Source organism: Xenopus laevis, chromosome 6L, assembly GCF_017654675.1.
Source record: "Xenopus laevis strain J_2021 chromosome 6L, Xenopus_laevis_v10.1, whole genome shotgun sequence".
Lineage (NCBI taxonomy): Eukaryota > Metazoa > Chordata > Amphibia > Anura > Pipidae > Xenopus > Xenopus laevis.
In genome coordinates this window covers 153,349,823-153,367,856 of record NC_054381.1, presented here as the reverse complement: position 1 = coordinate 153,367,856, position 18,034 = coordinate 153,349,823, and the positions used below count along the sequence as shown (strand labels likewise).

At 40.9% G+C, this 18,034-nt stretch overlaps 1 protein-coding gene across 6 annotated transcripts in view; it reads left to right on the top strand.

Annotated features, from left to right (window-relative positions):
* asap1.L (ArfGAP with SH3 domain, ankyrin repeat and PH domain 1 L homeolog) overlaps positions 1-18,034 on the top strand; it is a 190,142-nt gene that overhangs the window by 30,778 nt on the left and 141,330 nt on the right. Inside the window, exon 1 of one of the 6 annotated variants that reach the window (XM_041566642.1) lies at positions 16,964-17,441. The exons of 4 other annotated variants lie outside the window; for them this stretch is intronic. In XM_041566642.1, the coding sequence (XP_041422576.1) occupies positions 17,440-17,441 (2 nt within the window). In that variant the 5' untranslated portion in view covers positions 16,964-17,439. Of the gene's footprint in view, positions 1-16,963; positions 17,442-18,034 lie in introns of those variants that run through there. One more of the 6 variants, XM_041566645.1, reaches the window with a different exon arrangement.

Sequence of the window (18,034 nt, the reverse complement as noted above, 5' to 3'; positions counted from 1 at the left end):
CCAGATAACGGATCTTCATACTTTAAGCCTACTAGAAAATCATGTAAACATTAAATAAACCCAATAGGCTGGTTTTGCCTCCAATAAGGATTAATTATATCTTAGTTTGGATCAAGTACAAGCGACTGTTTTATTATTACATAGAAAAAAGAAATCATTTTTAAAAATGTGGATTATTTGGATAAAATTGAGTCTTTAGGAGACAACCTTTCCGCTACTGTAACGAGATTGATTGTTGTGCAGTTCATTAAAGGGGTGGTTCACCTTTAAGTTAATTTTTAGTATGCTATAGCATATATGGCTGATTCTAAGCCTTCATTTTTTTATAGTTTTTGTATTATATAGCTTTAATTTAAAGGTAAACAACCCATTAGACAGAAGGACTAAAACCTAAATGCCAGTTGCTTTATTGTACAACTCTGATGTAATCAAGGTGCTATTGTCATGTCTGTGATGTCATATTTACATTCCAGATGCAAATGACAAAAAACAAATAAGGCCAAATTATAAGACAAGACTGAAAGGATGTTTTTTACTGTTTGCCTATACGTATGTTTATGTACTGTATATCTGTAAGTGTTTGTAGGGCTAGGGAGTTGCCCAAACCTGCTCTAATGGAAGATGACTTTGAGCACTAAATACCAATGTTCATTGAAGATAATTGCTCTGCAATAATAACGTGACTCATGTACCTGTGAGAGTCGCCAAGTAAGAACGTTAGACTTTCATTTTTACACAACGCTTGCCTCCCACCCTCTAATTAGATAACATTTAAAAAGTTTTTTTTATGCAAATTAGATGATTTGTAAAATGATCATTCTTCATGTTTTCAGGTTTCATTTTAGATGATTTTATTCACAGTCCATGTTATGGTGGTACAGGTATGGGATCCATTATCTGGAAACCCATTAGCTGGAAAGCTCTGAATTTCAAAAGGGCTGTCTCCGACTTTTATTCAAATTTCTGCACTGAAATCCATTTCTTAAAAGAGCAAACAAATTTTTTTATATTCAATTTTGAAATCTGACATGGGGCTAGACATATTGTCAATTTCCCAGCTGCCCCAAGTCATGTGACTTGTGCTCTGCTAAACTTCAACCACTCTTTACTGCTGTACTGCAAGTTGGAGTGATATCACCCCCCTCCCTTTCCCTTCCCAGCAGCCAAACAAAAGAACAATGGGAAGGTAACCAGATAACAGCTCCCTAACACAAGATAACAGCTGCCTGGTAGATCTAAGAACAGCACTCAATAGTAAAAACCCATGTCCCACTGAGACACATTCAGTTACATTGAGAAGGAAAAACAGCAGCCTGCCAGAAAGCATTTCTCTCCTAAAGTGCAGGCACAAGTCACATGACCGGGGCAGCTGGGAAATTGACAAAATGTCTAGCCCCATGTCAGATTTCAAAATTGAATATAAAAAAATTTGTTTGCTCTTTTAAGAAATGGATTTCAGTGCAGAAGTCTGCTGCAGTAACACTATTAACTGGTGCGTTTTGAAAACCAATGACAAGATCCCTTTAAAAATGCTTCACTTGTTCTCTTTAATAATAAAACAGTATCTTGTACTTGATCCCAACTAAGATATAATTAATCCTTATAATTAATCCTTATTGCAAGCAAAACCAGCCTATTGGGTTTATTTAATGTTAACATGATTTTCTAGTAGACTCAAGTTATGAAGATCCAATAATGGAAAGATCTGTTATCTAGAAACCCCCATATCCCGAGTATTCTGGATAACAGGTCCCATACCTGTGTTATATTGATGATCATTAGCACTTAGCAGTTAGCTGTGGCCAGTCTGGTGCAGATAGAATAATGGTAGAAAATCCCTGAATGGCTTTTAGTTCAGCTACAATGACATAGTGCGGCTTTGGTAAGGACATGTCAGAACAGCCCCTGGTAGTTTTAATCCTCCTCTGCCTGGGCAGAAGTATAGATTCCCCAATACAGATGCAATGATTAGTGTTGTGCAAAGCAGTTATTATCGGGATTTATTGTCTTTTGTCATAAAATAAAATGCAGCCATATATAACCATAAAATAAAAAGGATTTGTGACTTTGCAAACAAGTCTGACCTGTTTATTTATGAGATGGAAATTGAAGCACATAATATTGTGTCCCATAAATTCAAGTTATTACTAGTTAAAGACAATTGTGACCCAACACAACAGTGAAAGGGCCACAAAGCCTCAAATCTGCCTGTGCTTAGTACAGGGGTATACTATATCTCTCTCTGTACCGGCTATGAGCAGAATTAAGGGGCTGTTCCTGCTGAATTGTGCTTTGTACAGGGGAATACCTATGCTGCCATAGTTTTATGGGATCTCTCTGTACAGACTATGAGCAGAATTAAGTGGCTGTTCCTGCTGAATTTTGCTTAGTACAGGAGAATACTTATGTTGCAATAGTTTTATGGGATCTCTCTGTACAGACTATGGGAAAACTTAGGGGCTGTTCCTGCTGAATTGTGCTTAGTACCGGAGAATAACTATACTGCTATAGTTTTATACGATCTCTCTGTACAGACTATGAGCAAACTTAGGAGCTTTTCCTGCTGAATTGTGCTTACTACACGGGAATACATATGATTCATGACCCAAAAACTAGTTAAACAACAGAATTCCTTATGGTAGGAGAACATTTTATTGTATTCAAGAGCAAGGCCACCAACAGTAATCATACTGTTAAGTTAGTAGGGCCCTCTCCCACGTGGGCCTCAATTATTAGCCCACTGGTCGCCCAAAGTGTTGTTGGCCTTGCCCCTAATCTGCCCTGGTTACCTTTTGGTTATGCCAAAGCTCCGCCCACAATACACCCAAACTCTGCCTATTTCCTTCAAGCTCTGTCCCTACCCCATATATGAAGAATTACTGGGCTAGGAGCAAATTTACAGCTTTGAGTGCACAAGAATACTTATACCTGTGCTGACTGATGTGGTGTTGATTTAGAAACATAGGATCGCTTTGTCTACATCCTACAGCAATCAATCAGCATTTGGCTTTCACTAGTAGAACACCCACAGAATGATGAAAGCAGACATCTGATTGGTTGGAATTGTGCATTGGATAGGTGTGCACATTGCCTAGGGCAGAGAGTCCTGCCTTGGTTCTCTTTTGCCAGGTTATGAAAGCCGGAACACATTTCTGTAGTTTGGTGTTACTACAGTTTTGGTAATGAAGGCGCATTGCTCTTTAAGCTGCAAATCTCGGTTTTCCCAAGAGACCTGATTATCATAAATTGTTTCTTTGCTTATCTTAAATTGTTACAAAAGTATTGAAGTGCAGCTGCCATGTATTGTGGGCTCTCTGCCAAAAGCCAATTAAGTTTTAGAAACTTTGTTTCTTTTCCTGGCTGTTTGGTGCAGGAGATCAAAGAGAAAGTCTGGACATTTCAGTAACAATCCAGGACAGCGGATTGAGCTGTCAAAACCAGGACTGTCCCATGAAAAACAGGACAGTTGGGAGGTATGCACATGAAAGCCTGCCAACCATCAATAGCTGTTTCTAGCTGCTCTCATACCTCCGAGTACTGTCAACATGGCTAAATATGCTATCTATTGGCAAAGCTTCAGCATATGACATTCCTATCAATGCAGATACTTGGTACTCTTATACTAATACTGCAGAACCAGTGCAAGATACATACCCACCTTTCCATGTATTTTGGGACAGGTCTTTCAACCGAACAAGATATATGCCAAAAAAGAATGAGCTATACCATCATACAAATAAACAGAGAAGGAATATACTGTGTATAACGTAATGGGGTATATTTTACCTTTATGGCTGGGAATATCCATTAAATGAGGAACAGCCAAGGATTCTTGATGTAGGTAAGACACAAGCATTACTTCTATGCTTCCCTCCAGCTCTTGTTCTATTTCATCATTCTGTGTGACTCACGTCTGCATGATGCCCCATTCCCCTCCCCAGATTGGGTTTATAAAAACGGAGAATTTCAGGGCCATTATGCTACTGGTTATACAGCGTCCAGACAAGGTGTTGTGATATATATAGATGTATAGCATAGATAATGTTAATACATATAACAGGAGAAAAGAGAGGACCACAGGGACATTTGGACTACAGAATATAGGACATATTGTTACAATTATCACATATATCCAGTATATACCTCTGGGATGTCCAACATGATGCCCTTTAGCTGCTATTGACCTGCAACTCCCAGCATCTTTTAACAGCTATATGCAGGGACCCAGGCTTTTCTGCAATGTCCTTGGATGGAATGTACAGTCTATTATCACCTGCTGTATTTGCAAAAGTCGTTCTGTAGCACAAGGCTCTTCCTTCTCTAAGTAACCAGCAAACACAAAAAAAAAACCACAGAGATTAGCAGGCGTGAACCTCAGCGTTTGTGTGTTTTTCATATAATGCACTGTATAACAATTCTATTATACACAAAACTCATGAATAACTTGTAACATAAATCCTTATTTATGTAACAGGTGAGTTTTAAAATCCTTATCATTTAAGGATACATTATTATCTATTAGTAGGGGGTACATCCCTTATAATACATGAGTGATACTCAGAGTTCCCTGTATAACTCAGCCTGCAGCCTTGTGCCTTTATATGGTCACAGAACCCCTCAGTGACTTCTAATATCCTTATCATTTACAGTAGGGGGTACATTATCCCTTATAATACATGAGTGATACTCAGAGTTCCCTGTATAACTCAGCCTGCAGCCTTGTGCCTTTATATGGTCACAGAACAACCCCTCAGTGACTTCTAATATCCTTATCATTTACAGTAGGGGGTACATTATCCCTTATAATACATGAGTGATACTCAGAGTTCCCTGTATAACTCAGCCTGCAGCCTTGTGCCTTTATATGGTCACAGAACCCCTCAATGACTTCTAATATCCTTATCATTTACAGTTAGGGTTGCCACCTGACCGGTATTTTACTGGCCTGGCCGGTAAAAACGATGGCTGATTCCAATGTTATTAATAGGGGGAAATAGGTAAATATATAGGAAAGCCGGTATTTTTTTCCAGAAAAGGTGGCAACCCTATTTACAGTAGGGGGTACATTATCCCCTATAATTAGGGATGCACCGAATCCAGGATTCGGTTCGGGATTCGGCCAGGATTCGGCCTTTTTCAGCAGGATTCGGATTCGGCCGAATCCTTCTACCCGGCCGAACCGAATCTGACTCCTAATTTGCATATGCAAATTAGGGGCGGGGAGGGAAATTGCGTGACTTTTTGTCAGAGAACAAGTAAGTAAAAAATGTTTTCCCCTTCCCGCCCCTAATTTGCATATGCAAATTAGGGTTCGGATTCGGTTCGGTATTCGGCCGAATCTTTCATGAAGGATTCGGGGGTTCGGCCGAATCCAAAAAAGTGGATTCGGTGCATCCCTACCTATAATAGAAGTCATTGAGGGGTTATGTGACCATATAAAGGCACATGGTTGCAGGCTGTGTTATACAGGGAACTCTGAGTATTACTTGTGTATTATAAGGGATAATGTACTCCCCACTGTAAATAAGGATATTAGAAGTCACTGAGGGGTTCTGTGACCATATAAAGGCACAAAGCTGCAGGCTGAGTTATACAGGGAACTCTGAGTATCACTTATGTATTATAAGGGATAATGTACCCCCTACTGTAAATGATAAGGATATTAGAAGTCACTGAGGGGTTCTGTGACCATATAAAGACACAAGGCTGCAGGCTGAGTTATACAGGGAACTTGAGTATCACTCTTGTATTATAAGGGATAATGTACCCCCTACTGTAAATGATAAGGATATTAGAAGTCACTGAAGGGTTCTGTGACCATATAAAGGCACAAGGCTGCAGGCTGAGTTATACAGGGAACTCTGAGTATCACTCATGTATTATAAGGGATAATGTACCCCCTACTGTAATTTATAATACATGAATAATGAGTGTCTTTTAAATCCATAGACAACAGCCTTCCCACAGATCTGTTCCTTAGGGGTTTCTACAAATCATAGCATTGGTCAAGCTCTTTCAACAGATCAAACACAGACCACAGACTAGTCCCTTAGTACAGACCACTGTGTTTCCCACCTTATGAGCACAGACCAGTTTCTCGCCACAATCATCTTCCTTCCTCATAACGTCAGGGTGTTATTTTAGTACTGGCCTATGGTAGGCTACAACCCCTGCACTAATAATAACAACTAGTAGATCCCTTTATCTCAGGCTAACAATAAAAAAAGAGAGAACTGGTTCCCATTTTCCATCAATAATTTTTCAGCAAGAAGCGATTTTGTGTCTCTTCCTAGGACACAGCAAAGTCAAGATACTTGAAAATGTACAGCAACTATCAATCAAAGTACTTAAGGAAATGAATGATTCAGACTATAAAATGATGAACTGGATATGGTTACATCAGAGAGGCCATCACATGTAAAGTAATGCAATATGTGGTACTGTGAGCTTCTTAAAGCAGAACTAAAGCCTAACTAAAGAAGTAGCTAGAAATGTTGTACATTATGTTTTGTGCTTCTGTACCAGCCCAAGGCAACCACAGCCCTTTAGCAGTAAAGATCTGTGTCTCCAAAGATGCCCCAGTAGCTCATCTTCTTCTTTTCTGCTGATTCACTGCACATGCTCTGTGCTGCTGTCACTTACTGAGCTTGGGGACCCACTCACAATATACAGTACACATAGAATAGAAATGGCACAATATAAGGCTGATTAGTATTTACTTGTAATACAGATTCTCATTTCATAGCAGCTCAGAACAAGGTGCATTCTGCGTCAGAATTCAATAATCAACCTTGTAGCATCAGCTTATAGGACATCAACCTTTTTTTGGCATGTTTATTTGCAATGACCCCCCTAAGCTTCAGTATTTCTATCCATATTTGTTGTTTGGGGTGGTATACCCCTTTTTTGCTTATTGTTTTAATCAGTTTTTGATATTTTTTGGGATAAACAATGGCCAACTTGAAGCTACTCCATGTTTATTTTTTGTGACAAACAGATAATTAGATTACCAATATATAAACACTCCCCTTCAACCTTTAAAATCCATTAATGAGGTTGTTTCCTTTTAAATTAACTTTTAGTATAATGCAGAGAGTGATATTCTGAGACAATTTGCAATTGGTTTTCATTTTTTTATTATTTGTAGTTTTTTTATGGTTATTTAGCTTTTTATTCAGCAAAATGGCAATCGGACCAGTCCCTGGATCAACTTGGACTATGAGCTATCTCCCATATCCCTGTATTCCCTCACTTGCTAAACACCATCCAACCCCTTCTTATACCTATCTAATGTATCAGCCTGTACCACTGATTCAGGGAGACAATTCCACATCTTCACAGCTCTCACTGTAACAAACCCCCTCCGAATATTTAGCCTGAACCTCTTTTCTTCTAATCGGAATGGGTGACCTTGTGTCAGATGGAAAGACCTACTGGTAAATAAAGCATTAGAGAGATTATTATATGATCCCCTTATATATTTATACATAGTTATCATATCTCCCCTTAAGCGCCTCTTCTCCAGTGTGAACATCCCCAATTTGGCCAGTCTTTCCTCATAGCTAAGATTTTCCATATCTTTTACCAGCTTAGTTGCCCTTCTCTGTACCCTCTCTAATACAATAATGTCCTGTTTGAGTGATGGAGACCAAAACTGTACGGCATATTCTAGATGGGGCCTTACCAGTGCTCTATACAGTGGAAGAATGACCCCCTCCTCCCGTGACTCTATGCCCCTTTTAATACAGCTCAAGACTTTATTTGCCCTTGATGCTGCTGACTGGCATTGCTTGCTCAACCAAGTTTATCATCTACAAGGACTCCAAGGTCCTTTTCTATAATGGATTTGCCTAGTGCAGTCCCATTAAGGGTATCAGTGATTTGGATATTTTTACATCCCAGGTGCATGACTATACATTTATCAACATTAAATCTCATTTGCCACTTAGCTGCCCAGATTGCCAGTTTGTCAAGGTCCTTTAGAAGATTCAGCAGCTTATCTGCCAATGTATGGGACCCTCCAATGGGCCCATCCGACCAATATCTAGTTGAAAATTGGCCAGATGTTAATCATGCAGGTTTGCTTTTCTCAATCTGATCAAAGTCCATGCTAGCTGGTTGAATTGTTATTGTAATCCGATTGTTAAAACCGAAAGATCGGATTTAGACCTTTGGTGGACAAATAGTGGGAGAAAAATCTGCTTCTATGCCAATCAAGCGGAACTTATAGTGTAAGTGAATGGCCAGCTTTATACATAGGGCGAGAGGATATTCATGCAAGAGATGTCCAGTAGTCATCCAATATCTGTCCATGTATGGTCAACTTAACGCTTGTAGTCCAATCATTAGAACATTTACAGAGCTAGACCAACATGGAGTCAGATCAGTAGAACATTAATAGAGCTAGACCAATTTGTTGTCAAAGCACTAGAACATTCTCAACACAAGTCCAACACTTGTAGTCAGATCACTAGAACATTAACAGATCTAGACCAACTTGTTGTCAAAGCACTAGAATATTCTCAACCCTAGTCCGACTCTTGCAGTCAGATCAAAGCTAGACCAGCTTATAATCAGAGCAACAGGACATTCACAGAGCTAGACCAGCTTGTAGTCAAAGCACTAGTTTTTTCATAGAACCAGATCAGCTTTTAGCCAGAGAATTCACAGTTCCATTATTAAAAAAACAGTTACCAATAACAATAGAATCAGCATTGGATTGTGTTCATGCCTCCAGCTTGTTTTACATCAAAATGTATCTCCCTATGTTGAGTGAGAGGATGTTGTGAGTTGTGGTTTCATAACACAGAGCTGTGGAGTCAGAGTAGACAAAAAAACTGACTCCGACTCCAAATAACTGAAAATAATCAAATCAGATTTAAGAGCTTCTGAAGTATGATATGACAGAAGCAATTCTGTTTCTAAGAACAATACATTAGTTAAATTTGGATTGTGTTTAACAACTATTCTACAGCTATATGCCAGGTCCAATTAATATATAAGTTTTCCAATATGTAGTTTAACTTTGATTTGTATTTAGGATTACCAAAGGATGTGGTTTATATTTATGAGCTTTGGCAGCGATAAAATGCCATGGAATAACATGGAAAATACATTAGGAACAGTACCACCAAAAAATGAAAGCATTTTAAAGTAATTAGCATACAACTTACCTTTAGCGTGCACTGGTAAAAACTTCAGAAACACTACTATAGTTTATATAAATAAACTACTGTGTAGCCATGGGGGCGGCCATTCAAGTTGGAAAAAAGTCTCTGGTTACATAGCACATAACAGATAAGCTATGTCCAATACAATGGTGTTTCATCTGTTATGTGCTATTTAACCTGTGCCATTTCGTCTACTTCCAGCTTGAATGGCTACCCCATGGCTACACAGCTTTTACCAGTGCAGAGCATCAGTACACTATATTTTAAGTACTTTGATAGACTTTCAGTTTTGGTGTTGCTCTTCCTTTAAAAACAGAGGAGTTGGAGCAGGGGGTACCATAAACCGAGGAGTCGGAGTCGAAGGATTTATGGACCGACTCCACAGCCCTGCAGTAGCAGTTGTGAATCCCAGCCCTAGAAAATGGAAAACAGAAGGAAAAATATCTGTGGGATGGAAAGAATGTAACATCTCTGAGTCAAGACCTGCTTGTTTTTCACTGGTGTCACTTGCAGTTTTGCTATAGTCTCACAGAAATGCTAGAAAATGAGAAAAACAAATGAACAACAACATCCATTAGAATTTCCATTGAGTCCTCATAATATCGCTTCCTGGCTGGGAAAATAATTCCAATGGGCTCAGCACATTTGTTACCTTGTGACACATCGAGCAGCAACATCTGCAGTTGAGTGAATTTATCTCTGAATCCCGGCGCAGCCAACCTTACACTAAGGGATCACTCTTAAGAGAAATGTTATGCATGGGTTCAATTCAAAGCAGGTCTGCCTGGTCTGTAACAGGATATTATGTGCTGAACGTTGAGCCCTTGCTCAGGCTCTAACAGCATTCCTAACGTCAAATATGTTGTTCCTACTTCCATATAGTATCTCTTGTACCATCACGACTAATGTTAGTGGTACCAGAACCAGGCACTATTTTTTATAAGGGGTTACTGCCCTTGACACCAATCATAGAAGGGCCACATAAAGCAACATTCATAGAAAGGAAAATAGTAGGTATTGTAGGGAGAGATGATGCCTTTTAGTAGCAGTGGGATAATAGTCTCTGGGAAGGAAGTGTGACTGTGGGATAGCAGGTATAGTAGGGAGAGATGGTGCCTATAGTAACAGTGGGATAATAGTCTCTGGGAAGGGAGTGTGACTGTGGGATAGCAGGTATAGTAGGGAGATAGTAGGGAGAGATGGGGCCTATAGTAATAGTGGGATAATAGTCTCTGGGAAGGGAGTGTGACTGTGGGATAGCAGGTATAGTAGGGAGAGATGGTGCCTATAGTAACAGTGGGATAATAGTCTCTGGGAAGGGAGTGTGACTGTGGGATAGCAGGTATAGTAGGGACAGATGGTGCCTATAGTAACAGTGGATAATAGTCTCTGGGAAGGGAGTGTGACTGTGGGATAGCAGGTATAGTAGGGAGAGATGGTGCCTATAGTAACAGTGGGATAATAGTCTCTGGGAAGGGAGTGTGACTGTGGGATAGCAGGTATAGTAGGGACAGATGGTGCCTATAGTAACAGTGGATAATAGTCTCTGGGAAGGGAGTGTGACTGTGGGATAGCAGGTATAGTAGGGAGAGATGGTGTCTTTAGTAACAGTGGATAATAGTCTCTGGGAAGGGAGTGTGACTGTGGGATAGCAGGTATAGTAGGGAGAGATGGTGCCTATAGTAACAGTGGATAATAGTCTCTGGGAAGGGAGTGTGACTGTGGGACAGCAGGTATAGTAGGGAGAGATGGTGAAAAAAATAAGAAAAACATACATATTTCTGATATCTTCAGCACAATCCCTATTCACTGAGATCAGATTGAAAAACCTCCCCTTTAAGGGATTCTATAGCAATTATGTGTATTTCCCAGTTAATAACAGACTAGTTTTGCACATCTAACAATTCTTAGAGTTTAAATAACTGTATTTGTTGCATCACTGAGGATGGGGGAACAGCTGCCTGCCTGAGTCGTCTGTGGCTTTGCTAATAGGTATGACTGATTTCTCAGAGGGCTTGGTAATTACCGTGTCCCAGATTTCAATGTGGGTTCCCTTACAGACGTGTCTTATTCCTCTCTGGATTCAGCAATACGTCAATGACTTTCCTTTAAGTCTGGCACAACTGGAGCGTGAGCTGGTACTGCTTACATTTATCTATGATTAAACGACACAGCAACATTGAGATATAAGTACCCAAAACATAAAAAAGCATGTTGTGTATTGTTAACAAAAAGATTTATTTTTGGTTAAAAATTATATATACAATTTTCATCCCGCATGCCTAATTAGCAGTTAATTTAGGTGTATGCTGCAGACCGCACTGCTTTCAAAGAAGCCAATTCGTTAGAAAACTAATATTTCAGGATGTCAGTTTTATGGATCTGAGTTTTTTGCATGGGAAGGTTATAAGAAGAGATGGTTATAAGAAAATTCGTAGGTGGGATTATTTCCAGTTAGATCTAAATCCAAAAAAATAAGATGCATGTTAAGAAAACAAGGTGAGATAAAAGGTCATGAGTTGAAATAATTCTTAAAGGGGAACCACTGCGAAAAATCTAAATTTAATATACGTTTTAGCATACTGAAATAGGAAACTTTCTGAATACAATCAATTAAAAATTCTGCATTGTTTCTGAAATAAACATGTTTATGTTCACTGTCCCTCTCTCAGCATCTGTTTCTCTTCATTCTGTCTTCATGCAGCAGTTTTATTACTCATCTTTCTGTTCAAGCCTCTCCTATTCATATTCCAGTCTCTTGTTCAAATCAATGCATGGTTGCTAGGATAATTAGGACCCTAGCAACCAGATAGCTGAAATTGCAAATGGGAGAGCTGCTGAATAAAAAGCTAAATAACTCAAACGCCACAAATCATAAAAAGTGAAAACCAATAGCAAATTGTTTCAGAATATCACTCTCTGCATCATACTAAAAGCTAACTCATAGGTGAACAACCCCTTTAACGTAATGGAAATATCATATACTGTTGCCCTGCACTGGTAAAACTGGTGTGTTTGCTTCAGAAACTCTACTATTGTTTATATAGATAAGCTGCTGTGTAGCAATGGTGGAAATTGAAAAAAGTCTTATGGCACAGGTTAAATATGGATAACAGATATTATTTTCTACAGAGCGTATCTGCTATCTGCTGTGTAACCTGAGCCTTTCCTCCTTTGCATGGCTGCCCCCATTGCTACACAGCAGCTTATTTATATGAACGATAGTAGTACTTATATGTTATTTACTGTGTATCCTGTGCTTGAATGGCTGCCCCCATGGCTACACAGCAGCTTGTTTATATAAACTATAGTAGTACTTATCTGTTATCTACTGTGTATCCTGTGCTTGAATGGCTACCCCCATGGCTACACAGCAGCTTATTTATATAAACTATAGTAGTACTTATCTGTTATCTACTGTGTATCCTGTGCTTGAATGGCTGCCCCTATGGCTACACAACAGCTTGTTTATATAAACTATAGTAGTACTTATCTGTTATCTACTGTGTATCCTATGCTTGAATGACTGCCCTCATGGCTACACAGTAGCTTGTTTATATAAACTATAACAGTACTTATCTTTTATCTACTGTGTATCCTGTGCTTGAATGGCTGCCCCCATGGCTACACAGCAGCTTGTTTATATAAACTATAGTAGTGTTTCTGAAGCAAACACACCAGTTTTACCAGTGCAGGGCAACACTACATTATATTTTTATTACTTTAATTTTTTGATGTTACTGTTCCTTTAAAAAGGAAATCCATGAGACACATGCCTTGATGTAGGAATATCATGCTTAAGGGAGATTCCCTTCATGAGACGGTGCTCTTGTGTGTACATAAGAAGAACAAGCTGATGCTTTTGGGTCAGCTGGTGGCAATTTGGGAAACAGTCCTGAAATGTGCCTTTCAGTCAATGAAGGCCAAGCTGTCTATTGACCAGTTAATTGATCTCTAACCTTTTAGCAGTGATGAGATCCCAAAATGACCCCATAACGTGCCCAAAAGCTTTTAGATAAAATAGAATTGTCTCTCTTAATCAGACGTGCATCAAAGAGCTTTTGGATCACGTTGGTGCTGTTTGTGGCTGCTATAGCCCACTAGCAGCAGTCAACACGAAGAGGCACATTTATCAAGGGTCGAATTTCAGATTCAATGGAGTTTTTAAAAACTCCTATAAACTCGAAATTCTAAACTCGGGTGAATAGGATCGACCCGAAAACTCGAATCGAATTTGATTCAAGTTTTTGTTCCAAAAAAACCTTGAATGTCAGGAAGGCTGCAAACATCACCAAATTGATCCCTGGACCTCTCCCTTGACAGCAATTCCGCAGGTTTTAGGTGGAGAATAGTCTAATTTGAGTTCTTAAAGGGCAAGAGTATGATAAATCTCAAAAATCTAAATCAGATTTTAGGCTTATACCACGGCGACAAAAGGTGCATCCTAGTGCCACGTAGTCATCAAGCTCTGCCCTCTTTATGCTTTTCACACCATTGGGGGCACTTCATCAGAATAGGAGAACCCAATGGCGCAAAATGTGTAAGAGGGAAGGGTATGAGGACCATGTGGCACTAAGATGTACCTTTTGGTGTGCTATGAACCTTTTGGTTTTCTGCTTTAAATTATCTGCAACCAATAAATGTTTTTTTACAGTCATTTTTTAGTAAATGTACTTTGTCGCACAAGGTTATTAGTAATGGTCTTATCTGGAACATTTTGGCTGGTGCAGAAACGCGTCATTATTAACCTAACCCATTTGATTCATTCATATTAATGGAAACGGTCTGTCCCTGTTCCACTTCATGGTTAAATCATACCATTAAACATTCTTTAAGTGTCCACCAGTGAGATATTGTATCTGGGGTGAAACTTAACCACCCGTCATCCCTCCAGACACAAAATGGTGAAATATTTTAGATACTGACCACAACTCTGCTTTTGTTAGAAAGGTGTACTTATTACCACTGGTGTTCCAGTAGAGCAATGTAGTCCAAGTCATCTTTCCATCACCCTCATCCCCTCATTACACAAACACATAAGGGTTATATACAGGACCGCCATCAGGGAGGCACGGGGGGGGGGGGGCATTGTTCCGGGCCAGATGGCTTCTATATGTTAATGGGGGTTTGGCTGTGCTGAATTTTCTGGATAAGCTGTGCCCCCTTGAATTGATGAAGTAGGAGCCGAGGTGCGCAGAAGTAGGAGCCGAGTTTTGAGGAAGTAGGAGTCGAGTTGTGCGGAAATAGGAGCCGAGTTGCACCAAAGTTAGGAGCTGAGTTGCACAGAAGATAGGAGCGGAGTTAGAGCCAAGTTGCGCGTAAGTAGGAGACAAGCTCTACACCGTTTTTTTTTTTTGAAACTTTGGCCAAACTTTTTTTCTAACTTGGGGGGGGGGCTTGGCTGCTGATATATTTTTTTTTAACTTGGGGGGCCCTGGCAGCAGTTTTATTTTAACTTGAGGGGGGTGGCCACAAATGTTTTGTTGAACTTGGGGGGGGGGGGCTAGAAAGTTACAGGGTTTTTTTTACCAGTCCCTGGCCACCAATGTTTTTTTTAACTTGTATAGGGGCCACACCACCAATGTTTTCTTTTTTACTTGTAGGGGCCCTGAAAATGTTGTGTTGGGCCCCACGAATTCTGATGGTGGCCCTGGTTATATATGTATACTACATCCTAGCCAAATGCACATGGCTAAAGTCCTATCTGCAGCACCCTCTGATTTTCACCACCCTCATCCTCTGACTGCACAATCACATAAGGGTTATACTACACCCTGGGCAGATGCAGATCCTCCATGCACACGGATAAAGTCCTGACTGCAAGAAGTGAAACGGCATCTTCATATCACATGGGCTTCCTGTACCTCCTGATTACACTCCACGTGCTGATCTTTCTTATGGAACCAGCTCTCCAAATACCTACACAATCCACAAGAAAAAATAGTTAAAAGAGCACCAGAATGTATGCTGCATAGAACATCTATTTTATTTACCTTTTAAAAACAATCACGGGCTTCCCGATCTATACCTGTCCGAAAGTCGGCCAGGGTAAAAAATCCTGTCTAATCGCGACCACATCTGTTCGTCGATGCAGTCCCGCGATCCGACTGCCCTTATCGCCTCCATTGTGATCCGATCGTTAGGCCCTAGGGCCCATGGTCGGATCAGCCCGGTATCGGCCACCTCAATGTGGGCATATCGGGGAGAGATCCGCTAGTTTGGTGACATCACCAAATGAGCGGATCTCCTTTTGTATGGCCACCTTAATACATATGCTAGGAAAGGAAGCCCCCCCCCATAAGATATATTGGATCATTCATCTGACACCTAACTGCTGCATGAAGAGAGAATGAAGAGAAACAGATGCTGAGAGGGATAGTGAATATAAACTTAATTTTTTTAGATACAATGCAGAATTGTTAATTGATTGTATTTAGAAAGTTTCTTATTTCAGTATGAGGGAGCTTATATTAAATTTTAATTTCTGCGATAGTTCCCCTTTAATGCATTTCATGGTGTTTAACCACTTCCTCAGAAGCAAAAATCCCCAAGAGGCTTCCCAATCAGGTCCAGTCACGGAGGCAAACATGGCAGAGAAACCGTGTTATTGTCTTTGAGTTCTGGCTTGCACCTTACCAGTACCATGAACACTACAACAGGTTATGCTGCCGACTTAAAGGAGAACTAAAGGTAAAATCACTGGAGGTATTACATGTGATTATAGATATAGATAGCTCTATAGTGTCTACCAAAAGCATCTACACTAAGCCTACAATGCTTTAGGGTCAGGGCACATGATCAGATTCAGGGAGATTAGTCGCCTGGTGACAAATATTCTCTTCCTCGGGGCGAACGGCTAGAATATAAATTTCCGGCGGGATGGCACTTGGATCGCTTCGTTTTCCGAAGACGCCCTAAGTTGCCTTTACAAGGAACCTTCAGGCAACTTCGGTAAACCAATCGCTCTGAGTGTCATCCTACCGGCGATTTACATTTTAGCCGACGAGAGGCGGTCGCCGGGCGACTAATCTCCCCGAATCTGAGTGTGCGCCCTGACCCTAAAGGGGTGGCTAACCTTTAAGTTAATTTTTAGCAATGGCCAATTGTAAGCAACTGTTCAATTGGTTTTTCATTATTGATTTGTTAAAGTTTTTTAATTATTTGCCTTCTCATCTTTGAAATGGGGGGGGGGGTCACTGACCCCAGTTAAAAAAACAAATGCTCTGTAAGGCTACAAATGTATTGTTATTGTTAATTACTCCTCTTTCTATTCAGGCCTCTCCTATTCATATTCCAGTCTCTTGTTGAAATCAGTGCATGGTTGCTAGGGGAATTTGGACCCTAGCAACCAAATTGCAAACTGGAGAGCTGCTGAATAAAAAGCTATAACAATGAAAACCAATTGGAAATTGTCTCAGAATATCACTCTCTACATTATACAGTTCATTTAAAGGGGAACAGGCCCTTAATTTCCCAGGCTAACTTGTTTTTCTTGTGGGGACTTCTCTGTGAATTCGGCCTCTTCCACTCTTCATTTACAGGGTCCACTAACTGATGTCCTAATGTTCCTGCGCTCTGTACCTCAGAGAAACCCCCCTATTCCATAGTGGCCTCCCCTCCCAGCACTGTCTGTTGGATTCCTCCAGGCCAAGCCCTGCAGCTAATAGAAGGGAAGGTGATTGCAAGCTCAGTTTCCCAGATGAGGGGAGTACAGGGAGCCCCAGTTGAATCAGAGTAATGCTACAGGGCACTCCCAGCTGTAGAGATGGGGGAGGGGGAATAAAAGAATGAAGGTGATGCAGGAAGGGTCCATTGCAGACGGCGAGAGGGGGGAATAAAAGAAGTAGTACCACACAGAGTGCCTCATACTCATGCCGCGCGATGTGCAAGGGCTCAGGAAGTCACTTAGTGAGACGCTTCCTCGTTTCGGGGCCGCGCTCAATGTGTGCGCGCCAGGCTAGGGTTAGGGAGTGTGACCGCGCCGCGCGTCCCCGCATAGGCGTGCTACTACTGCTACTTGTGTCGGAGGAGGAGAGTGAGTGAGTGAGGGCGCCATAGAGAAAGAGACAGAGAGAGACAGAGTCCGGCTGTGTGCGGCTGGGAGAGTCCGTGGGGATGAGCCAGTCAGCGGGCAGCAGAGCTGAGGGACAACAGGAGAGAGAGTGAGGCCGGCGGCAGCTCCGAAGGCGCAGGACAGGGCAGTGTGGGACTCACGGACAGACTCTACCACTGACTGCGGGGGGAGCACCTCGCACTACTGCAGCCTGACATGTATGTGATCCGCCGCATCATCATCAGCATGGGCTGTCTATGGACTGGCTCTCTTTCTGTCTCTTTTGTATGTGTGTGACACTGTGTGAGAAACTCCTTGTGTGTTTGATACCCACTGTGAGCAGTTATGTGTGTGTGATACTCTGTGTTTGTTAGGGGCACTCTATTCTACTTGTGTGTGACATACTCTTTATATATATATATATGTGTGTGTGTGTGAGGATACCCTGAGAATATGTGACACATGTCGGTGACCATTTATGCTTGTGACACTGTGTGTGTTTCTCTGTGTGACTTACTCTTATGTGAGATCCTGTGTGTGTGAGAGAGAGAAAATGATACTGTGTGATAATTTGTCACACTGGCCATTTATGTTTGTAATAAACTGTGTGTTGGTCTGAGACGTGCGATACTGTGTGTGTGTCTGTGTGTGACAGGGACAATGTACTCTACATGAAATGATTGGTGGCACTCTGCTGAAGTATATGTGTAATCCTGTGTGTAAATGTGTCATACTCTGTGTGTATGTGAGAGAGGCTTGAGACAGTCTGTGACATAGTCTTGTGTGTGAGACAGACTCTGATACTCTTGTG